Source organism: Hyla sarda, chromosome 1 (assembly GCF_029499605.1).
Source record: "Hyla sarda isolate aHylSar1 chromosome 1, aHylSar1.hap1, whole genome shotgun sequence".
Lineage (NCBI taxonomy): Eukaryota > Metazoa > Chordata > Amphibia > Anura > Hylidae > Hyla > Hyla sarda.
Window position 1 is genome coordinate 432,168,743 of NC_079189.1, and position 19,867 is coordinate 432,188,609.

The 19,867-nt window shown below is 43.7% G+C and overlaps 1 protein-coding gene across 1 annotated transcript; it reads right to left on the reverse strand.

Moving 5' to 3' along the window:
* Positions 1–1,184: 1,184 nt before the first annotated feature.
* On the reverse strand, positions 1,185–17,985 carry POP5 (POP5 homolog, ribonuclease P/MRP subunit). The gene is made up of 5 exons (XM_056552306.1): positions 17,908–17,985; positions 17,693–17,835; positions 10,341–10,490; positions 2,444–2,527; positions 1,185–2,373 (listed from the first exon to the last, which is right to left on the reverse strand). The coding sequence occupies exons 1-5, from the start codon at positions 17,922–17,924 to the stop codon at positions 2,279–2,281; spliced, it is 489 nt and encodes a 162-aa protein (XP_056408281.1). The 5' UTR covers positions 17,925–17,985; the 3' UTR covers positions 1,185–2,278.
* Between the last annotated feature and the right edge of the window lie 1,882 nt (positions 17,986–19,867).

Sequence of the window (19,867 nt, forward strand, 5' to 3'; positions counted from 1 at the left end):
AGAGGAAGGCCATGGACTGGCCCGCCCATTGAATACGATTGAGCACATCTGGGATATCATGTGTCGATCCATCCACCAACGCCACGTTGCACCACAAACTGTCCAGGAGTTGGGGGATGATTTAGTCCAGGTCTGAGAGGACATCCCTCAGGAGACCATCTGCCACCTCAGCAGGAGCATGCCCAGGTGTTGTAGGGAGGTCATACAGGCACGTGGAGGACACACACACATTCATTTTGACTTGTTTTAAGGACATTATATCAAAGTTGAATCAGCCTGTAGTGTGGTTTTCCACTTTGATTTTGAGGGTGACTCCACATCCAGACCTCCATGGGTTGATAAATTTGGTTTCCATTGATAATTTTTGTGTGATTTTGTTGTCAGCGCATTCAACTATGTAAAGACGAAAGTATTTCATACGATTAGTTCATTCATTCAGATCTAGGATGTGTTATCTTAGTGTTCCCTTTATTTTCTTTTTTTGAGCAGTGTATCAGAAAAATGTGCAGCTGTCCCATTCATTTAAGGCTTATAAAAGCACATCCTACGTAATAGAGTAATTTGCCATCTTTATTCTTCACTGATGTAGTTGCCTACATTTTCCATGTCTTTGCAGACTGAGGGTAGATTCGTATCACACTACGAAATTTAAGCAGAATTCTGTGCAATTTCCAAGCAATATCTGCTGCACTGTTTACACTGCAGAATTTTTTTTCTTAGCAATGCTGTGCTCTACCAAAAGAATGAACATGTTCATCCCTTGGGTGGAACTGTGCGGACTGTATTGACATGAAAGGGGATGGTGTATGCCCACAGTCACAGCGCAATTGATTTTTGCTTGATGGCTGCAAGCAGAACCTCCATAGTGTGAAGGGCCCTTTAGTGTTTACATTTTACTTTACAGCAGCGATCTGATAGGTGATGAAATCGTGTAATTCACAAAAAGTCAAATTACACAGGAGAGCACATTAAAGGAGTTATCCACCATAAGGTGATTTTTAGTACTTACCTGCCAGATATAAATCAGCAATGTTATGATGCATTTACAACCTAACCAATTAAGCCCCATAGACAAATACAGATCTTTCCTAAGCATATCCATTACTTTTTGTGAAATGGCTTTTTCCTCTTGTAGTTGGAGGAAACTCAAAGTTCCAGAATTCCTTGTTTGTAGATGTGAGTTCACTTTTCTCCCTCCCACACAATCACCCCACCCATTAGAGCACAGGGGAGCTGTCTTCCATGTTGTAGTGTGAACACTAGACCAGTGTTTTCTAACCAGGATGCCTCCAGCTGTTGCAAAAACAATTCCATGCTCCACCCATTGAAGCAGACAGGATCCTATGAACACCTGACTAGTGATGCAATGGCTTGGGCTACACTGCAACCTGGGAAAAGCTGAGGACTAATTTTGTATACTGATAAACAATCAGGGCAAAGATCACATAAGAATTGCAAGGCCACCCCTCAAACATAAGTACAGACACTCATGAATGACAACATTACATCCCTTTGACTAATCAAAAAAAAAAAATCCCTTTAACTTACATTACACTTACACAAAAGTAGAGGTGAAAGAGTTCAAACTATTACCCCCACCCCCACATCAGCTTTAGTACATGTGCTTGCTAGGTGAGGCCCCAACCTTCATGGCGTCAGCCTATTCAAAGTAGTTGAGTACCACAGCATTCCTTGCTGGAAAATTCAGAAAGCCATCGCTACTTAAAGATGGTTATAGCAGTGCTATACTGCCTTTTGTGAAGTACTATTTTATCATGACAAAAGCTAGCAGTGACTTTCTGAATTTTACATCACAGTAGTTTTAGGGTTGTAAACTTTAGATCCAGAAAGAAAGGAACATTGAAAGCTTTGTCACACAAGGTCTGACTAAAACTGGATCAGGTCAAGATTTAGTTTGATCGAAATGACATTTAAAGCCGAAGCATCTTTATTTCAAATCCCCCTAGTGGAAGGGATACAGTAAATAAAACCTGCTAATGTTTCCCAACCAGGGTGCCTCCAGCTGTAGCAAAACTACAACTCCCAGCATGCCCGGACAGCCTTTGGCTGTCCAGGCATGCTGGGAGTTGTAGTTTTGCTACAGCTGGAGGCACCCTGGTTGGGAAACCTTGCTAAATAAACCTGAAGGCAACTTTATTACATGTTGTGGCAGCTAATGAAAAATGACTAGTATACAGTGCTGCTCTAGCAAAGTAATTTTTCATAAAACTGAAAAAAAAATTAAACAGATGAGAATATTTCCCAAAATTTCAGTAACCTAATCCTCTTCCTCCTCAGGCAGGAATTCTTTTGGCTCTTCTACATCTTGTAATGAACAACTTGCTATAGACTTCTGGATGGCCTCTTTCTCCTCTATAATACAAGCACAGATTAGTGGCATATAGTATTTTTTACTGCCTTTTAGGACATGCAGTTTACTCACCAGGATTAGTACAGTTCTTCAGCAGCAGCATCAGTTGTTTCCTGTTGTACCGAATGAGGAATTTTTGACATATCCGTATTGTGCCTGTAACAGAATACAATGTAACATTAAAAGGGGAATTCTGGGGTTATCAAAGCTATGTGGTGTAGAATGACATTACAGATTTCTATCTAGGGTTAGTAAACCAAACCATTCATTGACCAATTTGGGGAGATTTTTTTTTTTTTTTAACCTCTGCATAGGAAAAGCTGACCAGTTGCCCACAGCAACCACTCAGAGGGGTTTTGAAATTTAAGAAGCAATTTTTTTTTTTTTTAAAGTATTTATTCAAATTTTGCATGTTAATAAACAGACATTATCAACAAAACAAACAGCCTCCATAATGACAGGGAACAATACACAATGTTCCATTAGCAATAAGGAGGGCATCTCAACGGCCCATCTGGAGAAAGCCCCATACAACAACCACTCACGCACACTTCCCGGTAACCCCAAATGTGCCTGGACTGCGTGCTGAAGCTGAAGATACCTATAGAATGCATTCCCAGGGATGCTTTAATGCTCCATCATATCCGAAAAGGATAAGAAGACCTGATCCTCTGAAAACAAGTGGATCACAAATCTGACTCCATGAGAACCCCAGAAACTGACCTCCTGTAACCCATGTAGGTGAGGTAGATGTACATTTCCCCACAAAGGTGCTCTGGGAGATAGCAGAGGTTGTGGAAATTTGCTCGGCACGACGTACCACACTTTAGCTACAGTGTGCAGGGAAGGGAAAAGAAAAAAAAAGGAGTGAGAGTGGTACCTGTAGAGTGAGTTAGTGAGAGCCTCATAGGAACCCATAAGCGCTCCAGCCAGGGAAGTTGCCGAGTTCGACAGATACAAGTCAATCCACCGCTGCATAGACCAATTGGGAGGTAATAAAATAGTTCTATACATCAGGGGCTGCAAAGCCGCCATGTCTTTTTGGAGCCTGGAGATGAGCCTGACCGAGTCTGGGAGGCTTTCCCTGCCAATAGAAAGATCCTAGAGCACCACATAGAACACGAAAATATTTCTTGGGGGGAATTAAAAGGGCTAAGTGAAAAAGGTACAGAAATTTAGGAAGGTAAATCATTTTGAAGATATTTATACTGCCAGCTAGGGCCAGAGGGAGCAAGGACCAGGCAGTTAATCTTTGCACATTAGAGCATAAGAGCGGATTCAAATTCAGGGATAGATCTGTCAGGGAAGCAGTAACCTCCACCCCCTAGATATCTAAAACGGGAAACCAGTTACACCCCAGCTGGAAGGAAAGGAGGGAAGAAGAACCCCAGGTGAAATTGCCATTAAAGAGGACTTAGCCCCCTTTACCCGTAAGCCCAAGATCGAACCAAACCGGTCCAGTAGGTCAATTAAAGATAGGTGAGAACCTTCTGCATCCGCCAAATATACTAACGTATCATCCGCATAAAGGGAAACCTCTACAAAAGACCCCCTGGGTATGCAACAGATAGTGGGGCCTGTACAGATGGCCGCCGCCAAAGGCTCCACCGCAAGTGCAAAAAGAAATGGAGAAAGCGGGCACCTCTGCCTTGTCCCACGACCCAGGAGGAAAGGGGCAGAAACATCTAAGGTTAGTGCGAATGCGGGCCCTAGGGCTATCGTATGACAACCTAACCCAAGCACAGAATCGGGGGACCAAACCCAAATGCACCCAAAACTTCCCATAGAAAGGGTCACCCCACCGAGTCAAAGGCCTTATAACCCCTTAAGGACTGAGCCCTTTTTCGTAATTCTGACCACTATCACTTTATGCATTAATAACTCTGGGATGCCTTGACCGATTATTCTGATTCAGAGATTGTTTTTTTGTGACATATTCTAATTTAACACAGTGGTAAATTTTCGTCGTTACTTGCATCCTTTCTTTTCATGAAATTTGGGGATTTTTCACAAACTTAAAATTATGCATTTTTTCTAACAAACTCTCTGCTAGTAAGGAAAATGGATATTCCAAATAAATGATATATTGATTCACATATACAATATGTCTACTTTATACTTGCATCATAAAATTGACAAGTTTTTACTTTTGGAAGACAGGGCTTCAAAGTTCAGCAGTTCCAATTTTTCACAAAATTTAAAAAAATCGGAATTTTTCAGGGACCAGTTCAGTTTTGAAGTGGATTTGAGGGGTCTTCATATTAGAAATACCCCATAAATGTCCCCATTATAAAAACTGCACCCCCCCCCCAGAGTATTAAAAATGACATTCAGAAAGTGTGTTATAACCCTTTAGGTGTTTCATAGGAATAGCAGCAAAATGAAGGAGAAAATTCAATTTTTTTTTTTTTTTTTTTTTTTACCACACGTTCTTGTAGACTCAGTTTTTGAAATTAGGGGTGAAAGGAGAAAAAGCCCCCCAAAATTTGTAACCCAATTTCTCTCGAGTAAGGAAATTGGTGGATGTCAAGTGCTCTGTGGGTGCACAAGGCTCAGAAGGGAAGGAGCGACAATGGGATTTGGAGAGTAGGTTTTTCTGAAATGGTTTTTGGGAGGCATGTCACATTTAGGAAGCTATGATGCCAGAACAGCAAAAAAAAAAAAAAAAAAAAAAAGCAACATGGCATACTATTTTGTAAACTACACCACAAGGAACGTAACAAGGGGTCCATTGAGCCTTAACACCCCACAGGAGTTTGACAACTTTGTTAAAGTCGGATGTGTAAATGAATTTTTTTCCACTAAAATGCTGGTTTTCCCCCAAATTTTACATTTTTGCTAGGGTAGGAGAAAATGCTACCCAAAATTTGTAACCCCATCTCTTCTGAGTATGAAAATACCCCATGTGTGGACGTCAAGTGCATTGCGGGTGAACTACAATGCTCAGAAGAGTAGAAGTCGTATTTAGGAAGCCCCTATGGCGCCAGAAAAGCAAAAAAAAAAAACAAAACCCACATGGCATACTATTTTGGAAACTACACCCCTCAAGGAACGTAACAAGGGGTACAATGAGCCTTAACACCCCACAGGTGTTCGACAAATTTCTGCTAAAGTTGGACAGGAAAATGAAAAATTTGATTTTTTTCACTAAAATGCTGATGTTACCCTGAATTGTTCATTTTCACAAGGGGTAATTGGAGAAAAAGCCTCCCAAAATGTGTAACCACATTTTTTCTGAGTATGGAAATACCCCATATGTGGATGTAAAGTACTCTGCGGGCGAACTACAATGCTCAGAAGAGAAGGAGCGCCATTGAGCGTTTGGTGAGAGAATTTGGTTGGAATAGAAGTCGGGGGCCATGTGCGTTTACAAAGTCCCAGAACAGTGGACCCCCCATGTGAACCCATTTTGGAAACTACACCCCTCACAGAATTTAATAAGGGGTGCAGTGAACATTTACACCCCACTGGCGTTTGACAGATCTTTGGAACAGTGGGCTGTGCAAATGAAAAATTAAATTTTTCATTTTCACAGACCACTGTTCCAAAAATCTGTCAGACACCTGTGGGGCGTAAATGCTCACTGTACCCCTTATTACATTACGTGAGGGGTGTAGTTTCCAAAATGGGGTCACATGTGGGGGGGGGGGGTCCATTGTTCTGGCACTATGGGGGCTTTGTAAACACACATGGCCTTCAATTTCAGACACATTCTCTCTCCAAAATCCCAATGGCTCTCCTTCTCTTCTGAGCATTGTAGTTCGCCAGCAGAGCAATTTACATCCACATATGGGGTATTTATATACTCAGAAGCAATGGTACTAAAAATTTTGGCGGGCTTTTTGCCTATTCTCCCTTGTGAAAGTGAAAAATGTAGGGTAACACCAGCATTTTAGTGAAAAACTTTTTTTTCTTCATTTTCACAACCAACTTTAACAAAAAATTGTCAAACACCTGTGGGGTGTTAAGGCTCACTTTACCCCTTGTTACATTCCATGAGGGGTGCAGTTTCCAAAATGGTCACATCTGTGTATTTATTGTTTTGCGTTTATGCCAGAACCGCTGTAAAATCGGCCACCCCTGTGCAAATCACCAATTTTGGCCTCAAATGTACATGGTGCACTCTCACTCCTGAGCCTTGTTGTGTGCCCGCAGATCACGTTACACCCACATATGGGGTATTTCCGTATTCAGGAGAAATTGCGTTACAAATTTTGGGGGTCTTTTTTTCCTTTTACCGCTTGTGAAAATTAAAAGTATGGGGCAACACCAGCATGTTAGTGTAAAAAAAAAAAAAAAAAAGAGATTGTGTTAGGGTATGTGTATATGTAGTGTTTTACTTTTTATTTTGTGTAGGTGTAGTGTTTTTAGGATACATTCACACAGGCGGAGGTTTACAGTGAGTTTGAGCTGCGGCTGAAAATTTGCCGAATCTGAAACTTGCAGCAGAAAACTTTGTAAACCCACCCATGTGAATGTACCCTGGAGCTGTTGCAAAACTACAACTCCCAGCATGCATTGACAGACCATACATGCTGGGAGTTGTAGTTATGCAACAGCAGGAAGCACAGTTGCAAAACACTGAGCGTTTGTTACTTAACTCAGTGTTTCGCAACTGGCGTGCCTCCAGCTGTTGCAAAACCAACTCCCAGCATGTACAGTCTCAGTGCAAGCTAGGAGTTGTATTTTTGCAACAGCTGGAGGCACACACGTTGCGAAACACTGAGTTAGGTAACAAACGCTCAGTGTTTCACAACCAATGTGTCTTCAGCTGTTGCAAAACTGCAACAATCAGCATGCATTGACAGCTGAAGGGCATGCTGAGAGTTGTAGTCTTGCAACAGCTGGAGGTACATTGCTACAACTCCCAGCATTCCCTTTGGTAGTCTGTGCATGCTGGGAGTTGTAGTTATGCAACAGCTGAATGCACACTTTTTTCATAAAAGAAATGTGCCTCCAGCTGTTGCATAACTACAACCTCCAGCATGCACAGACTACCAAAGAGCATGCTGGGAGTTGTAGTTCGAACTACAGCTGTTGCAGAACTACAACTCCCAGCATGCCCTTTGGCTTTGCATGCTGCAAGTTGTTGCTAACCAAAAGTAGGAGGTGAACAGGCCTGCTGTAGCCTGCCACCGGGACCGATCCTGCTTCTCCTGTCGCCGCCACCGCACACGCGGGGACCCCCACCGGACCAGGGCAAGGTAGGAGTCCCCCGCCGGCCCCGATCGGCGCCATGATCGCCGTCCAGCAGGGTCGTGATTGGTCGTTCGTTCCGACCGATCAATCACGTGATCGTGAGGCGGCACCCATGCCACCTCACTCCAGCTGGGTAAGGGTGAACAGCCCCATTCACCTTTTTTTCCGGGTCACCTGAGACCCGATTGATCGGAATAGCCGCGATCGCAGACATGGGGGGGGAAGGGGGTCTCAGGATCCCCCTGGGCATAAAATCCCTTTGGTCAGGATGAATGATAGAGGACATTACCCCGCGTAGGCAAGTAGCCAGCACTCTAGTCAAAATTTCAATAACATTTAAAAGGGAGCTAGGTCTGTAAGGGTGCATGCACACCACGTTTTTATAATACAGTTCCCTTATCAGGTTTTTGATGAAAAACGGATTCCTTAAACCCTGACTAAACTGTATCAAAACGCGTGTACAAATTTTAACTCACGTATGGTTGAAAACCGTATACGGTTTGAAAAATGATATCCGGTTGCATCCGTTTTTTTTAAGAAAAACGTATACGTTATTTACTTTTCACACCATTTTGAATAAAGTGTCACTTGTTTGACGGAAATTCCAAGAAAATAAACTGTGCAAAGTCAAAAACTGTATGGAACCGTACACACACAGTTCTATATGGTTCCCATTGACTCCCATGTTAAAAAAAAAAAGTTTAAGGTTTAATACAGTTTTTCACCCGGACCAAAAAGTGTGTTAGACTACGGTTTTGGGTAAAGTTAAAAAAAAAAAAACTGACAAAACCGTACAGGATGCAAAACGAACTAAACCGGATGATGCGTTTGACATACGGTTTACAATGTTAAGTCAATGCATACAGTTTTTAACTTAACCTGATACGGGAACTGTATAGCAAAAATGTGGTGTGCATGCACCGGCAGCAACGGGTCCTTTCCAGGCTTTGGAAGTACCACTATTAACGCCTCCCTCATTGAATCTGGGAGAGACTCTTCACCATCCATCGAATGGTCTAGCTGGGACCCTATGAGCCCGTTCAACGAGAAATAAGGAGAGAAGGCGTCCACTGGAAGAATCTCCTTCAGCCATGTTTCAAGGAATAACACAGGATCATTCCCTTCCACCTTTTCAGGAAGGCCTACAAGGCGAATATTATTGCGCCTCAAACGGTTCTCCATATCATCCATACAGCTTAAAACGGTCGTTGTAGAGAATCAACCCGCTCCGGCAAGAGATGGACAGTATCCTCCAGTGTAGAAACTCTGCACTCCCCCTCCTCTGTGCGCTCACGTAATTTTGGGTCTCATGTCGCAAGATAAACTGCCGCAGTTCATCCACTTTAGTCACCATGATGGATTGACAGGAGGTAAGGCAGCCAATAACTCTGAACCGGTTGTCCATAGCTGTAGCATCAAAGAGAGGCCTTTCGGGGGACTGTTGCTGCTGGGGAGTCAGAGACCCCTCAAACAATGACCGAGGCGGTTCCGGGGAATCGCCCCTAGGACAATCCTGAGGTCTGGAGAATTGGCTCAGTGCTTTCACCGCTTGTGCAGAAACCTTAGTAGCAAGCAGGATCTGAGCACCAGGATCCCAATGAGAAGGGCCACAGGAACGGGAGGACCCATCATCAGAGGAGGATTCCTCATCCAAGGTCGGCCTCAGCATAATGTTTGGACTTCTTGCTCCGCTGACTACCGCGGGGGCCACCCATAGTTGACAGGGCCATGCAAAGAACAGGGAGTAAGACACCAGAATCAGTTCAGTGAGATAGGGTCACCTCCGAAGATACAGCAGACCTGAGGCACCACAAGACCCAGCAGAGTAAGGCAACACGGAGAGCAGGTGGAAAGTCACTAGGTATATAGAGCAGGCCGGGAAGGGAACCCTAGGGGATGAGACAGTTCACAGCAGGCAGCGGAAACACCACAAGTCCCAGCAAGACAGGGCCACACAGAGCAGGTAGAGAAGCACAGGTGATATATGGCAGGCAGTAGGAGGCATCCAAGAGAACCAGGCAGTCCACAGAGGACAGGGAGGGCTCCACAGGTCCCAGCAGGGCAGGTCCCAACTGAGAGCAGATAGAAAGTCACAAGCGATGTTATGCAGGCAGAGATATTTCAGTATATTGGCAGTCCACAGAAAACAAAAGAGCAACACAGGTTGTAGCAGGGGCCCCTCCAGGGCACAGAGGTACTCACTGCAGTGACTCCTGCAGTGCACCAGGAGCCAGCAGCGAGGATCAGGATGATGCAGAAGTCACCAGCTGAGTCCCCAGGATGATGTCAGCACCAGATGGCCCTGCCCACGAAGGCCGAAGATGGCACCCGCACTTCAGGAAGCTCACGCCAGCATCCAGGCCACGCCCCAACTTGTCAGGTTTTGATAAATATCCCCAATTGTTTCTAGTATCACATACCAACATTGGACATAAAAGTGTACGTCCGGGTACTTAAAGGGGTACTCCGCCCCAAGACATCGTATCCCCTATCCAAAGGATAGGGGATAAGATGTCTGATCGCGCGGTCCCGTCGATGGGGACCCCCGCGATCTCTGCTGTGGCACCCCAGACATCCGGTGCCCTCTCCCCACAGTACTAGGACAAAAAATAAAACATATACCAATCTATTGTTAGTTCACTGTTACAAAGCTGTGTCCTTAAAATGTTAAACCTTAATAAATGGGTCTAATAAAAAAACAAAATCAAAGTGGTGTCCTTTATAGACCAATGTCTAAGTTAACTTAAAGAATAATTCCAAGGTTACTCACCTCCAACATGTAGTGTGTTGATAAAGCATGCATAGCGCGGACCTCTGTTTTCAAGGCTGGTGATAAATGGCAGGGATGACCACAAAAGATGGTAAACGTCTTTCCGACACCGAAGCAAGATGATGCCGGTATAGGCATTAAGATATTTCACTATTAAAGAAATGTAGTCTCAACTTAGTTTAAATTGTTGGGTACAAAATATACTATAATTTAAGTAAAAATAAGTAAAGGGTTATTCTGAAGTAGTTAAAAATCGACCGGTCCAGCACTGGCACTAAAGTAGTTCTCTTTACTAAAGAAGCGGTGCTTAATCCGCTGATGTTCTGAACACACTGCAGCCGCAGTGACTGAAGGAAGTGTGCTCTGAACATCATCAGAAGAGCAGGGACCGTGTGTCAGGGCAAGTCAACAGATGGACCGGGGTACCAATGCTGGACCAGACAAGGTGAGCAGGCTTGCATGTGTTTGACACATTTGGAATAGCCCATTAATAATAAATTTCTATTCAATAAAGCTTTTATTCGCACGGATCACTTTTCAAATGAACATTTTAAATGTCATAAACCTTACAACTGTTTGAAGCCTTGTCTAAAGGGTTAATGCCAGACATCAGCCTGATCGGCGATGTCTGGCATTAGCCATGGGTCCTGGTTGCTTACAGCAACCGGGACCCACAGGGTATGATGCGTACTCACCTGCTGAGCGCAAGTCATACCTCGGGAGCAGCAAATGGATGTTAATGAATGTCCATTTGCGGCAAGGGGTTAAGGACTTTTATGTTTACGCTTTCATTTTTTCCTCCTCGCCGTCTAAAAATCATAACTTTTCATCCACAGATGAGTATGAGGGCTTGTTTTTTGCGCGACCAGTTGTCCTTTATAATGACACCTCTCTTTTTACCATAAAATGTATGGCGCAACCAAAAAAATTATTATTTGTGTGGGGAAATTGAAAAGAACCGCAATTTTGCAAATTTTGGAAGGTTTCATTTTCAAGCTGTACTCTATTCTGTGGGTCAATACGAATAAAATGATACCCATGATTACATACTTTATTATTATACCGCTTAAAAAATAAATAAAACAAAATCGCTAACTATTTTGCTGACCTATAACTTTTTCATTTTTTCGTATAAGCGGCGGTATGAGGCTCATTTTTGGCGCCGTGATCTGTATTTTCTGTTTATACCACATTTGCATTTATAAAATGTAATTCATTTTTTATAAAAAATTTTGGGAATATGGCGTTACAAAAAAGCAGCAATTTTGGTCTTTTTTTTACGTTTACGCCATTCACCGTAAGGAATCATTAACATAATATTTTAATAGTTCGGATATTTACGCACGTGGCAATACCAAATATGTTTAAACATTTTTATTTATTTATTTTTTTACACTTTTTGGGATAAAATGGGAAAAAGGGACAAATAAAATTTTTATTGGGGGGGGGGGAATTTTTTTACTTTTATTTTTACACTTTAAAGGGGTACTCTGCACCCCTAGACATCTTATCCCCTATCCATAGGATAGGGGATAAGATGTCAGATCGCCGGGTCCCGCTGCTGGGGACCCCCGGGATCTCGACTGCAGCACCCACCTGTACGGCTTCCACCTCACACCGGCAACGCTGGAGGCTTCGGATCCCGACCACAATGGCGGAAGAGTGTGACATCACGACTCCTCCCTGTGTGATGTCACGCCCCGCCCCCTCAATGCAAGTATATGGGAGGTCCGTCACGCCCCCTCCCATAAACTTGCATTGAGGGGGCGGGGCGTGACATCAAATGGGGCAGAGTTGTGATGTCACGCTCTTCCGTCATTGTGGTCGGGATCCGAAGCCACAAGCAATGCCGGTGTGAGGTGGAAGCCATACAGGTGGGTGCTGCAGCCGAGATCCCGGGGGTCCCCAGCAGCGGGACCCCGGTGATCTGACATCTTATCCCCTAACCTTTGGATAGGGGATAAGATGTCTAGGGGTGCGGACTACCCCTTTAATAGTCCCCATCGGGGACTATTTATAGCAATCACTTGATTGCTAATAATCAATTGATTGCTAATACTGCTCGGTGCTATGCATGGGGCATCGCACAGATCAGTGTTATCGGTCATCTTTTGCTCTGGTCTGCTCGATCTCGGACCAGAGCAGAAGACATAGAAACATAGAATGTGTCGGCAGATAAGAACCATTTGGCCCATCTAGTCTGCCCAATAATCTGAATCCTATCAATAGTCCCTGGCCCTATCTTATATGAAGGCCTTATGCTTACCCCATGCATGTTTTAACTCCTTCACTGTATTTGCAGCGACCACTTCTGCAGGAAGGATACTCCATGCATCCACTACTCTCTCAGTAAAGTAATACTTCCTGATATTACTGCAGAAACCTTTGCCCATCTAATTTAAAACAATGTCCTCTTGTGGTAGTTTTTCTTCTTTTAAAAGACCCCTGGAGATGGCCAGCCACCATGCTGGATGATTGGATCCCCGTGGCAGCGCTGCGGGCGATCCGATCATCCGTTTTAGTGACCACACTGCCGCAGATGCCGGGATCTGTATTGAGAACGGCATCTGAGGGGTTAATCACTGATGTGCGCCGTTACCGGAGGCTCCCTGGCTGCTGATAGCAGCAGGGACCTGCCGCTCATGATTCAAGCATCGGTTCGATGCGCGCGGTCATGTACAGGATGTAAATGTACGTCCTGGTGTGTTAAGTACCACCACACCAGGACGTACATCTATGTCCTGCGTCATTAAGGGGTTAAATAGACATACCAAGTAGTTAAAGCATACCGCTAGAGCTTTTTTTCTTCTTCAAATAACTATTGTACAGCACTGTGCATGATAGTTATTTGTCTAAACATGATCCATTTTAAAATCGGCACCTAAATGGCAGAACAGAGATCTTTTTTTAATTTTTTTTAAGCTGTACGACACAAGCTTCCCACTGTGTCTCCATAGAACCCGTCTCCTGCCACGAGAAACAGCACAAAAGAATAACATTTCACTGCGTCTCGACACTGGAGACAGGTACAATGGAGATGAAGCGGGAAGATTGCGTTATACGACACAAAGATAACCGTAAGTCTTTCATGATAAATTCAAGTCTACTGTAGTAAAACAACCTTTTGACATACCTACACAATTATAAGAAAATGGCCTAAATGAACTAACACATAAAAGTAACCAACAAACTTAGAGCAAAAGTATTGTCTACATACAATGATAAATCTCCCCCCAATAGAGCTAATGTAAAATCATAGAATGTAACAAAATCTTCAAAATCACCAGAAAGGAAATCACTGGACTAATACAGCTACTACAGACCCCATAAAGCTAAAACCAGCTTTAACAACGGCCGGGACCCGTGGCTAATAGTGCGCAGCATTGATCACGGTGCCGCGCGCTATTAACCCTTTAGACGCAGCATTAAGTAAATCGCCGTGTCTAAAGTGAAACTAAACTACCCCTGGCTAGCTCAGTGGGCTGTTCGGGACCGCAGGGGTGAAATCGTGGCATCCCGAACAGCTGTAGGACACGAGGAGGGGCCCCTACCTGCCTCCTGGTGTCCGACCGCCGAATGACTGTTCAATGCCCGAGATCCAGGCATGAGCAGTCCAGCGGCAGAATCATTGATCAATGGTTTCCTGGAAACCATTGATCAATGTAAAAGATCAGTGTGTGCAGTGTTATAGCCCCCTATGGGAGCTATAACACTGCAAACAAAAAGTGAATAAAGATAAATTAACCCCTTTCCTAATAAAAGTTTGAATCACCCCCTTTTCCCATTTAAAAAAAAAAAAAAAAACTGTGTAAATAAATCCCCGTGTGCGGAAATGTCCGAATTATAAAAATATATTGCTAATTTAACTGCACGGTCAATGGCGTATGCGCAAAGAAATTCCAAACAAATGTATTTTTGGTCACTTTTTATATCATGAAACAATTAAAAAGCGATCAAAAAGTCCTATCAATACAAAAATGGTACAGTTACAATCTTCAGTTCACGGCGCAAAAAAAATGAGCCCTCATACCGCCCCGTACGCAGAAAAATGTAAAAGTTATAGGGGTGAGAAGATGACAATTTTAAAAGTATAAATTTAGTTTCGATGTTTTCCAGAAGTCCGACAAAATCAAACCTATATAAGTAGGGTATCATTTTAATCGTATGGACCTACAGAATAAAGATTAAGCGTCATTCTTACTGAAAAATGTACTACATAGAAACGGAAGCCCCCAAAATTTAGTTTTTCTTCAATTTTGTAGCACAATGATTTTTTTCCATTTCACTGTAGATTTTTGGGTAAAATGACTGATGGCAATACAAAGTAGAATTGGTGGCGCCCAAAAATAAGCATCATATGGATTTTTAGGTGACAAAATTTAAAGAGTTATGATTTTTTAAAGGTAAGGAGGAAAAAAACGAAAGTGCAAAAATGGAAACCCCCTTAAGGGGTTAAAGAAAATGACTTGTGCACAGTGCAGTCATTTGTGAAAAAAGCTCTAGAGGTATGATTTTGGGGAAGGGTCACACATTGCATATACGCAGCGTATTTTACTCAAAATCTGCTGCACAGCAGGAAATACACTGTGTATTCTCCTATGAGCAGACACACAGGGCTACCCGTGGCAGCTGTATGTAGTGAGATTTGGAAACGGGGCCAGCGCTCCAACGTGACTGACGCACGGCCCGCTTCCAATTCTCAGTGCAGAAACAGGGCTTCCATGGGTAGCCCTGTGTGTCTGCTCATAGAAGAATACACAGCGTATATCTCACTGCATCACTCTAAAGGGAATCTGTCATCAGTGTCACCCACACCAACCTATACCTACCATACACCAACCTTGGTATAGGTTTGTAATGCCGGTGACATTGATAACAATGGTACTTACCATTACCAGATCCCTGCTTGAGTTCCATTGATATTCCTTTTTTTTTTTTTTTTTTTTATACGTTAATGAGATATCACGGTGGGTGTTCCCAAGCCCCAGGGGTACGGTGATGTCCAGCTTGAATCTTCAGAGGAAACGTCATCGGAACGAAGGCACAGATTTAGAAACAGTAAGCACCGCTGTCATCAGCATCACCTCACTATAAGCCTGTACCAATTGGTTAGTGTGGGTAATACTGGTGACAGATTCCCTAGGATCGCATGTGCCATATTTTGCTACCTATTAAAGTCAATGGGTAGCAAAATCAGTTGTGTATTCTGCTAGCCATTGACTTCAATGGGTAGGAAAATATGCAGCAGCAAAATGCGCCCCTACCCTAAAGGGGGTAATCCAGTAAGGTGGTAGGCTCAATACACTGACCACATACTTTAATTCAAAAGTTAATTTTATTTTTTTAAATAATACACTTGTTGGTACTTATGATCCCATTCGACCCACTTACTAACTGATATTACACAGACAATTGTTTGGTCTGTGCCACTACTTCCCCACCATCCCTGTGTGTAAACCACATATACACAATCCTTCATCATCGGGAGATTGATAGCATGCGGACTAGGGATCGACCAATATTGATTTTTTAGGGCCGATACCGATAATGTCACCTTTCAGGCCGATAACTTATACTGATATTCCGGTATAAGTTATCTGCTATTCCCCCCCCCCCCCCCCCCCCCCCCCCGGCGGGGCAAAAGCCGTTGCAGATCAATGATTTAAAGCAGGCACTTTAAATCAATGAACTGCAGCGGCTTTTGCGGTGCCAGAGAGACCGCCGCCGCCCGCTTCTCTCCCCTTGCCTGTCCTGGGGTCCTTAGTCTAACCACCACAGTTGACCCATCGCCTCCCCCCCATCCTCTGCCCACATACCACCGCCGCCCCCCCCCCCCCCCATCCTCTGCCCACATACCGCAGCCCCCTCCCCATCCTCTGCCCACATTCCACAGCCTCCTCCCCATCCTCTGCCCACATACCGCCGCCCCCCCCCCCATCGCCTCCCCCCATCCCCGGTGTTATAATTACCTGTTCCCGGGGTTCTGCGATCTGCTCCGTCGGCGTCCTGCGCTGTCACTGTGCGCACTGAAGGTGACGTCGCGTTGGGGACGTCACTCGTCATTACGCAGCGCACAGCAACAGCGCAGGAGCCAGAAGGATCGAGGACCTCCGGGAACAGGTAATATAACACCGGGGATGGGGGGGGGGGGGGGCGGAGGTAATGGGGCAGAGGATGGGGGGGGAGGCGATGGGGCAGCGGCATGTGGCCAGAGGATGGGGGAGGCAATAGGGCAGCGGCGGTGGTATGTGGGCAGAGGATGGGGGGAGGCAATGGGATAGCGGTGGCGATGGTCGTCTCTGGCCGGGCATTATCGGCAAGGCAATTGCCGATAATGTCCAAAATCGTGATTATCGCCCGATAATATCGGCCAAACCGATAATCGGTCGATCCCTAATGCAGACATACAATACCAAAGGCAGTTCCCAAAATACTGTAGAACTCTAGTCATCAAAAGGATCTCATTTACCTTACTGGGATAACAGCTTTAAACAGTACCTAACAGTTTGACAAACTTCCGTTAGGTCATAGTGACATGTCAGGAATTGTAACCAGTAGTGTTGAGCGGCATAGGCCATATTCGAATTTGCGATATTTTGTGAATATATGGACGAATATTCGTCATATATTCGCAAAATGTGCTAGTTTTTTTTTTTTTTTAACTATGCGCCATAAAATTTGCATGCACAATATCGCGTGATAAAAGAAGGGATGGATCAATATGCGCGAAAATTCTCATATGCAAGTTTTTGGGCGCCTGCCAGTGACACAACAATTAATATTGGAGCCTTGTTTACACCACAAGCTGGAAGCAGGGAGGGATGATCACTGTGATGTGTACTGTAAAAAAAAAAAAAAAGCGAATATTTGTAATTGCGAATATTCGTGCCCAACACTAGTAACCAGTAGGGGTCTGGGTGCTGAGACCGCCACCAATCACTAAGCTGAGCCTGTATATGTCTTTTTGTAACTGCCCCCCATCATGTTTGTGGTTGTAGCAATAATAGGAGAATCAGGCAGAGCAGGCTTATGGATGCAGAGCATTACACCCTGATATGAAGGAGCAATGTGCTGAGGTAGAGTTGCCATGTTCTTCTATGGCAGAGTTTCCCAAAAAGGCTGCCTCCAGCTGTTGCAGAACTACAACTCCCAGCATGCCCGGACAGCCGAAGGCTGTCCGGGCATGCTGGGAGTTGTAGTTTTGCAACAGCTGGAGGCACCCTGATTGGTAAACACTATTCTATGGTCACTACAATGCACTGGTGTCTGGGTTTTTATGACTTCTGCACCATCGAACACTGAGATCGGTGACCGGATTAATCATCGTAAATCGAAATCCGACCCCGGCTTACCGGACAAGCCTAAAGAGCAGGCTGCAGCCCCGAAGTCCCCGTGCAGCCTCGCCACCGTCTCCTTCACATTGTACAGCACTGTGCCCTGCGAGATGTGCTGCTTCCAGCGAGGATCCTCCAGCAGCAGCTCACACAGGAGATACCTGCACGGAACAACACGTTACTCACGTCACTCCAAAAACTTTACCTGTAGCGATCAGAACTTCTGGGGTTACCTGTGCTTGAAGCGCATGATGACGTCTAAAGAGCGCGCCGGTCGGCATGGATTTCATGTGCGTAACCCTAAAGATGACGTCACTTCCGGAGGTAATCACAGTGCGACGGCCATATTGCATGTGGCATAAGTCAAGCTTATAATAATAATAGATAAAATACCAGCGCTATGTAGTTAATAAATATATTTTACTCAAAGACAAGGGAATAGCAACAGGAAGGGTTGATGTAGGGCTCGCTTGGCCAGTGATACTCCCATTGGTTATAGAGGTGTAGCTATAAAAAATAATTAGGGATTGTATAAATATGCAGCGTGGTAAAAATATATATAATACTATGTAGCAGTAAGGGTATGTGTAACATACTTAGGCTGCATTCACATGTCGTTTTTGCAATACGGTTCCCGTATCAGGTTTTTTGTAAAAAAAAAGTATGTCTCAAAACCGGACCGAACCGTGTACAACCGTATAGACCTCTCTACGGTTTTAAACCGTATACGGTTTGAAAACAGATGTCCGGTTGTATACGGTTTAATACGTTTTTTGAAAAGAAAAAAATAAAAGGATACTGTTTTCTGTTTGTCCTTAATTAAATAAAATTCTTCTTGTTCTATTTGTGGGAAGAACTTTCGGCGTGCACTGCGCATGTGCAAACTGCAAAACTGGATTGTGCAAACCGGATGGAACCGTACGCACATACGGTTCAGTACAGTTCCCATAGACCACCATTTAAAAAAAAAAAAAAAAAAAAGGATACAGGTTGTATCCGTTTTTTCACCCGGACACAAAACTGAACATAAAAACTACGGATACTGGAAGCCTGTGCTAGCATTTCTCCTGCGGTGTTGCTATCAGTGTGTGAAGAGTGGGAGAAGAGGGTTGCATTGACAATCCAACACAATGGGCAGCACATTGAACACATTTTATAAGTGATCAGAAACTTGTAAATAACTCATGAAAGAATAAAGTTACGTTAAAACCAAGTACATTACTGTTTTTCTTGTGAAATTCCCAATAAGGTTGATGTGTCACATGACCCTCTTCCTATTGAAAAAAAAAGTATGATTCAAAATGGCCGACTTCAAAATGGTCGCCATGGTCTCCACCCATCTTGAAAAGTTTCCCCCCTCACATATACTAATGTGCCACAAACAGGAAGTTAATATCACCAACCATTCCCATTTTATTAAGGTGTATCCATATAAATGGCCCACCCTGTAGAATTTATTGTATCACAAAAAATGTTTATGTAATCATTTGGTAAAGCCCTGTGAGATGACAGTGTTCAGGTAGTTATGTTTAGTCAAGTGATACATATAAAAAAAATTTATATTAATACTCTTTTTTATCTATTATAGATCTTTTTTGGTTCCATCATGACATCATAAGAAGTGGAAAACAACCATGCTCCACCTTGGAATCCACAATTCTGGTTTTGTTATTTTTTATGTTTGTTGTATATACCCAGTTTTTATTCCTCAGATGAGACCTATGAGCCAATCATATCAACAGCGCCACATTATATAATTTCATTATTTAATGTTATAAACACTCTACAAATAGTCATATATATTTTTACTTAATAAATGGTATTTTCTATAATGGTGGTATACCCTGAGTGCCTTAAGACCCTGATTTGCCTGTACAATGTGTGACAGGGTGCCTTTGACACTTCTCCAGAATTATAGGAGTGACTTCTGGAGATGTCCCAGCACTCAGATGGTGAATAATCACCTTATCTGGATCTGGGATATGTTGATGGACGGGATCCAGTCCTCGACCATGCCCATCACACCAGTAGACACTTTTCCTGAAGGGAGATTGCTGTGTTGTGGCCCCTTGTATGTTATTCATTGAGTGGATGGTGGGCTGGCACTCAAGGGTTAATTGAATATTGTACCACCTTATCCTTTGAAGGTACTTCATTTCACCATAATACTTTTCTATTTCATTTTCCCATAAC

Bases quoted from the DNA above. Each gene is read 5' to 3' on its own strand.
- POP5 (XM_056552306.1), bottom strand. The intron at 10,491-17,692 runs GTAAGCCGGGGT...TTTCTTTAATAG, and splicing joins CTGCTCTTTAGGCTTGTCCG to TGAAATATCTTAATGCCTAT. The intron at 2,374-2,443 runs GTGAGTAAACTG...CTTGTATTATAG, and splicing joins GAAGAACTGTACTAATCCTG to AGGAGAAAGAGGCCATCCAG.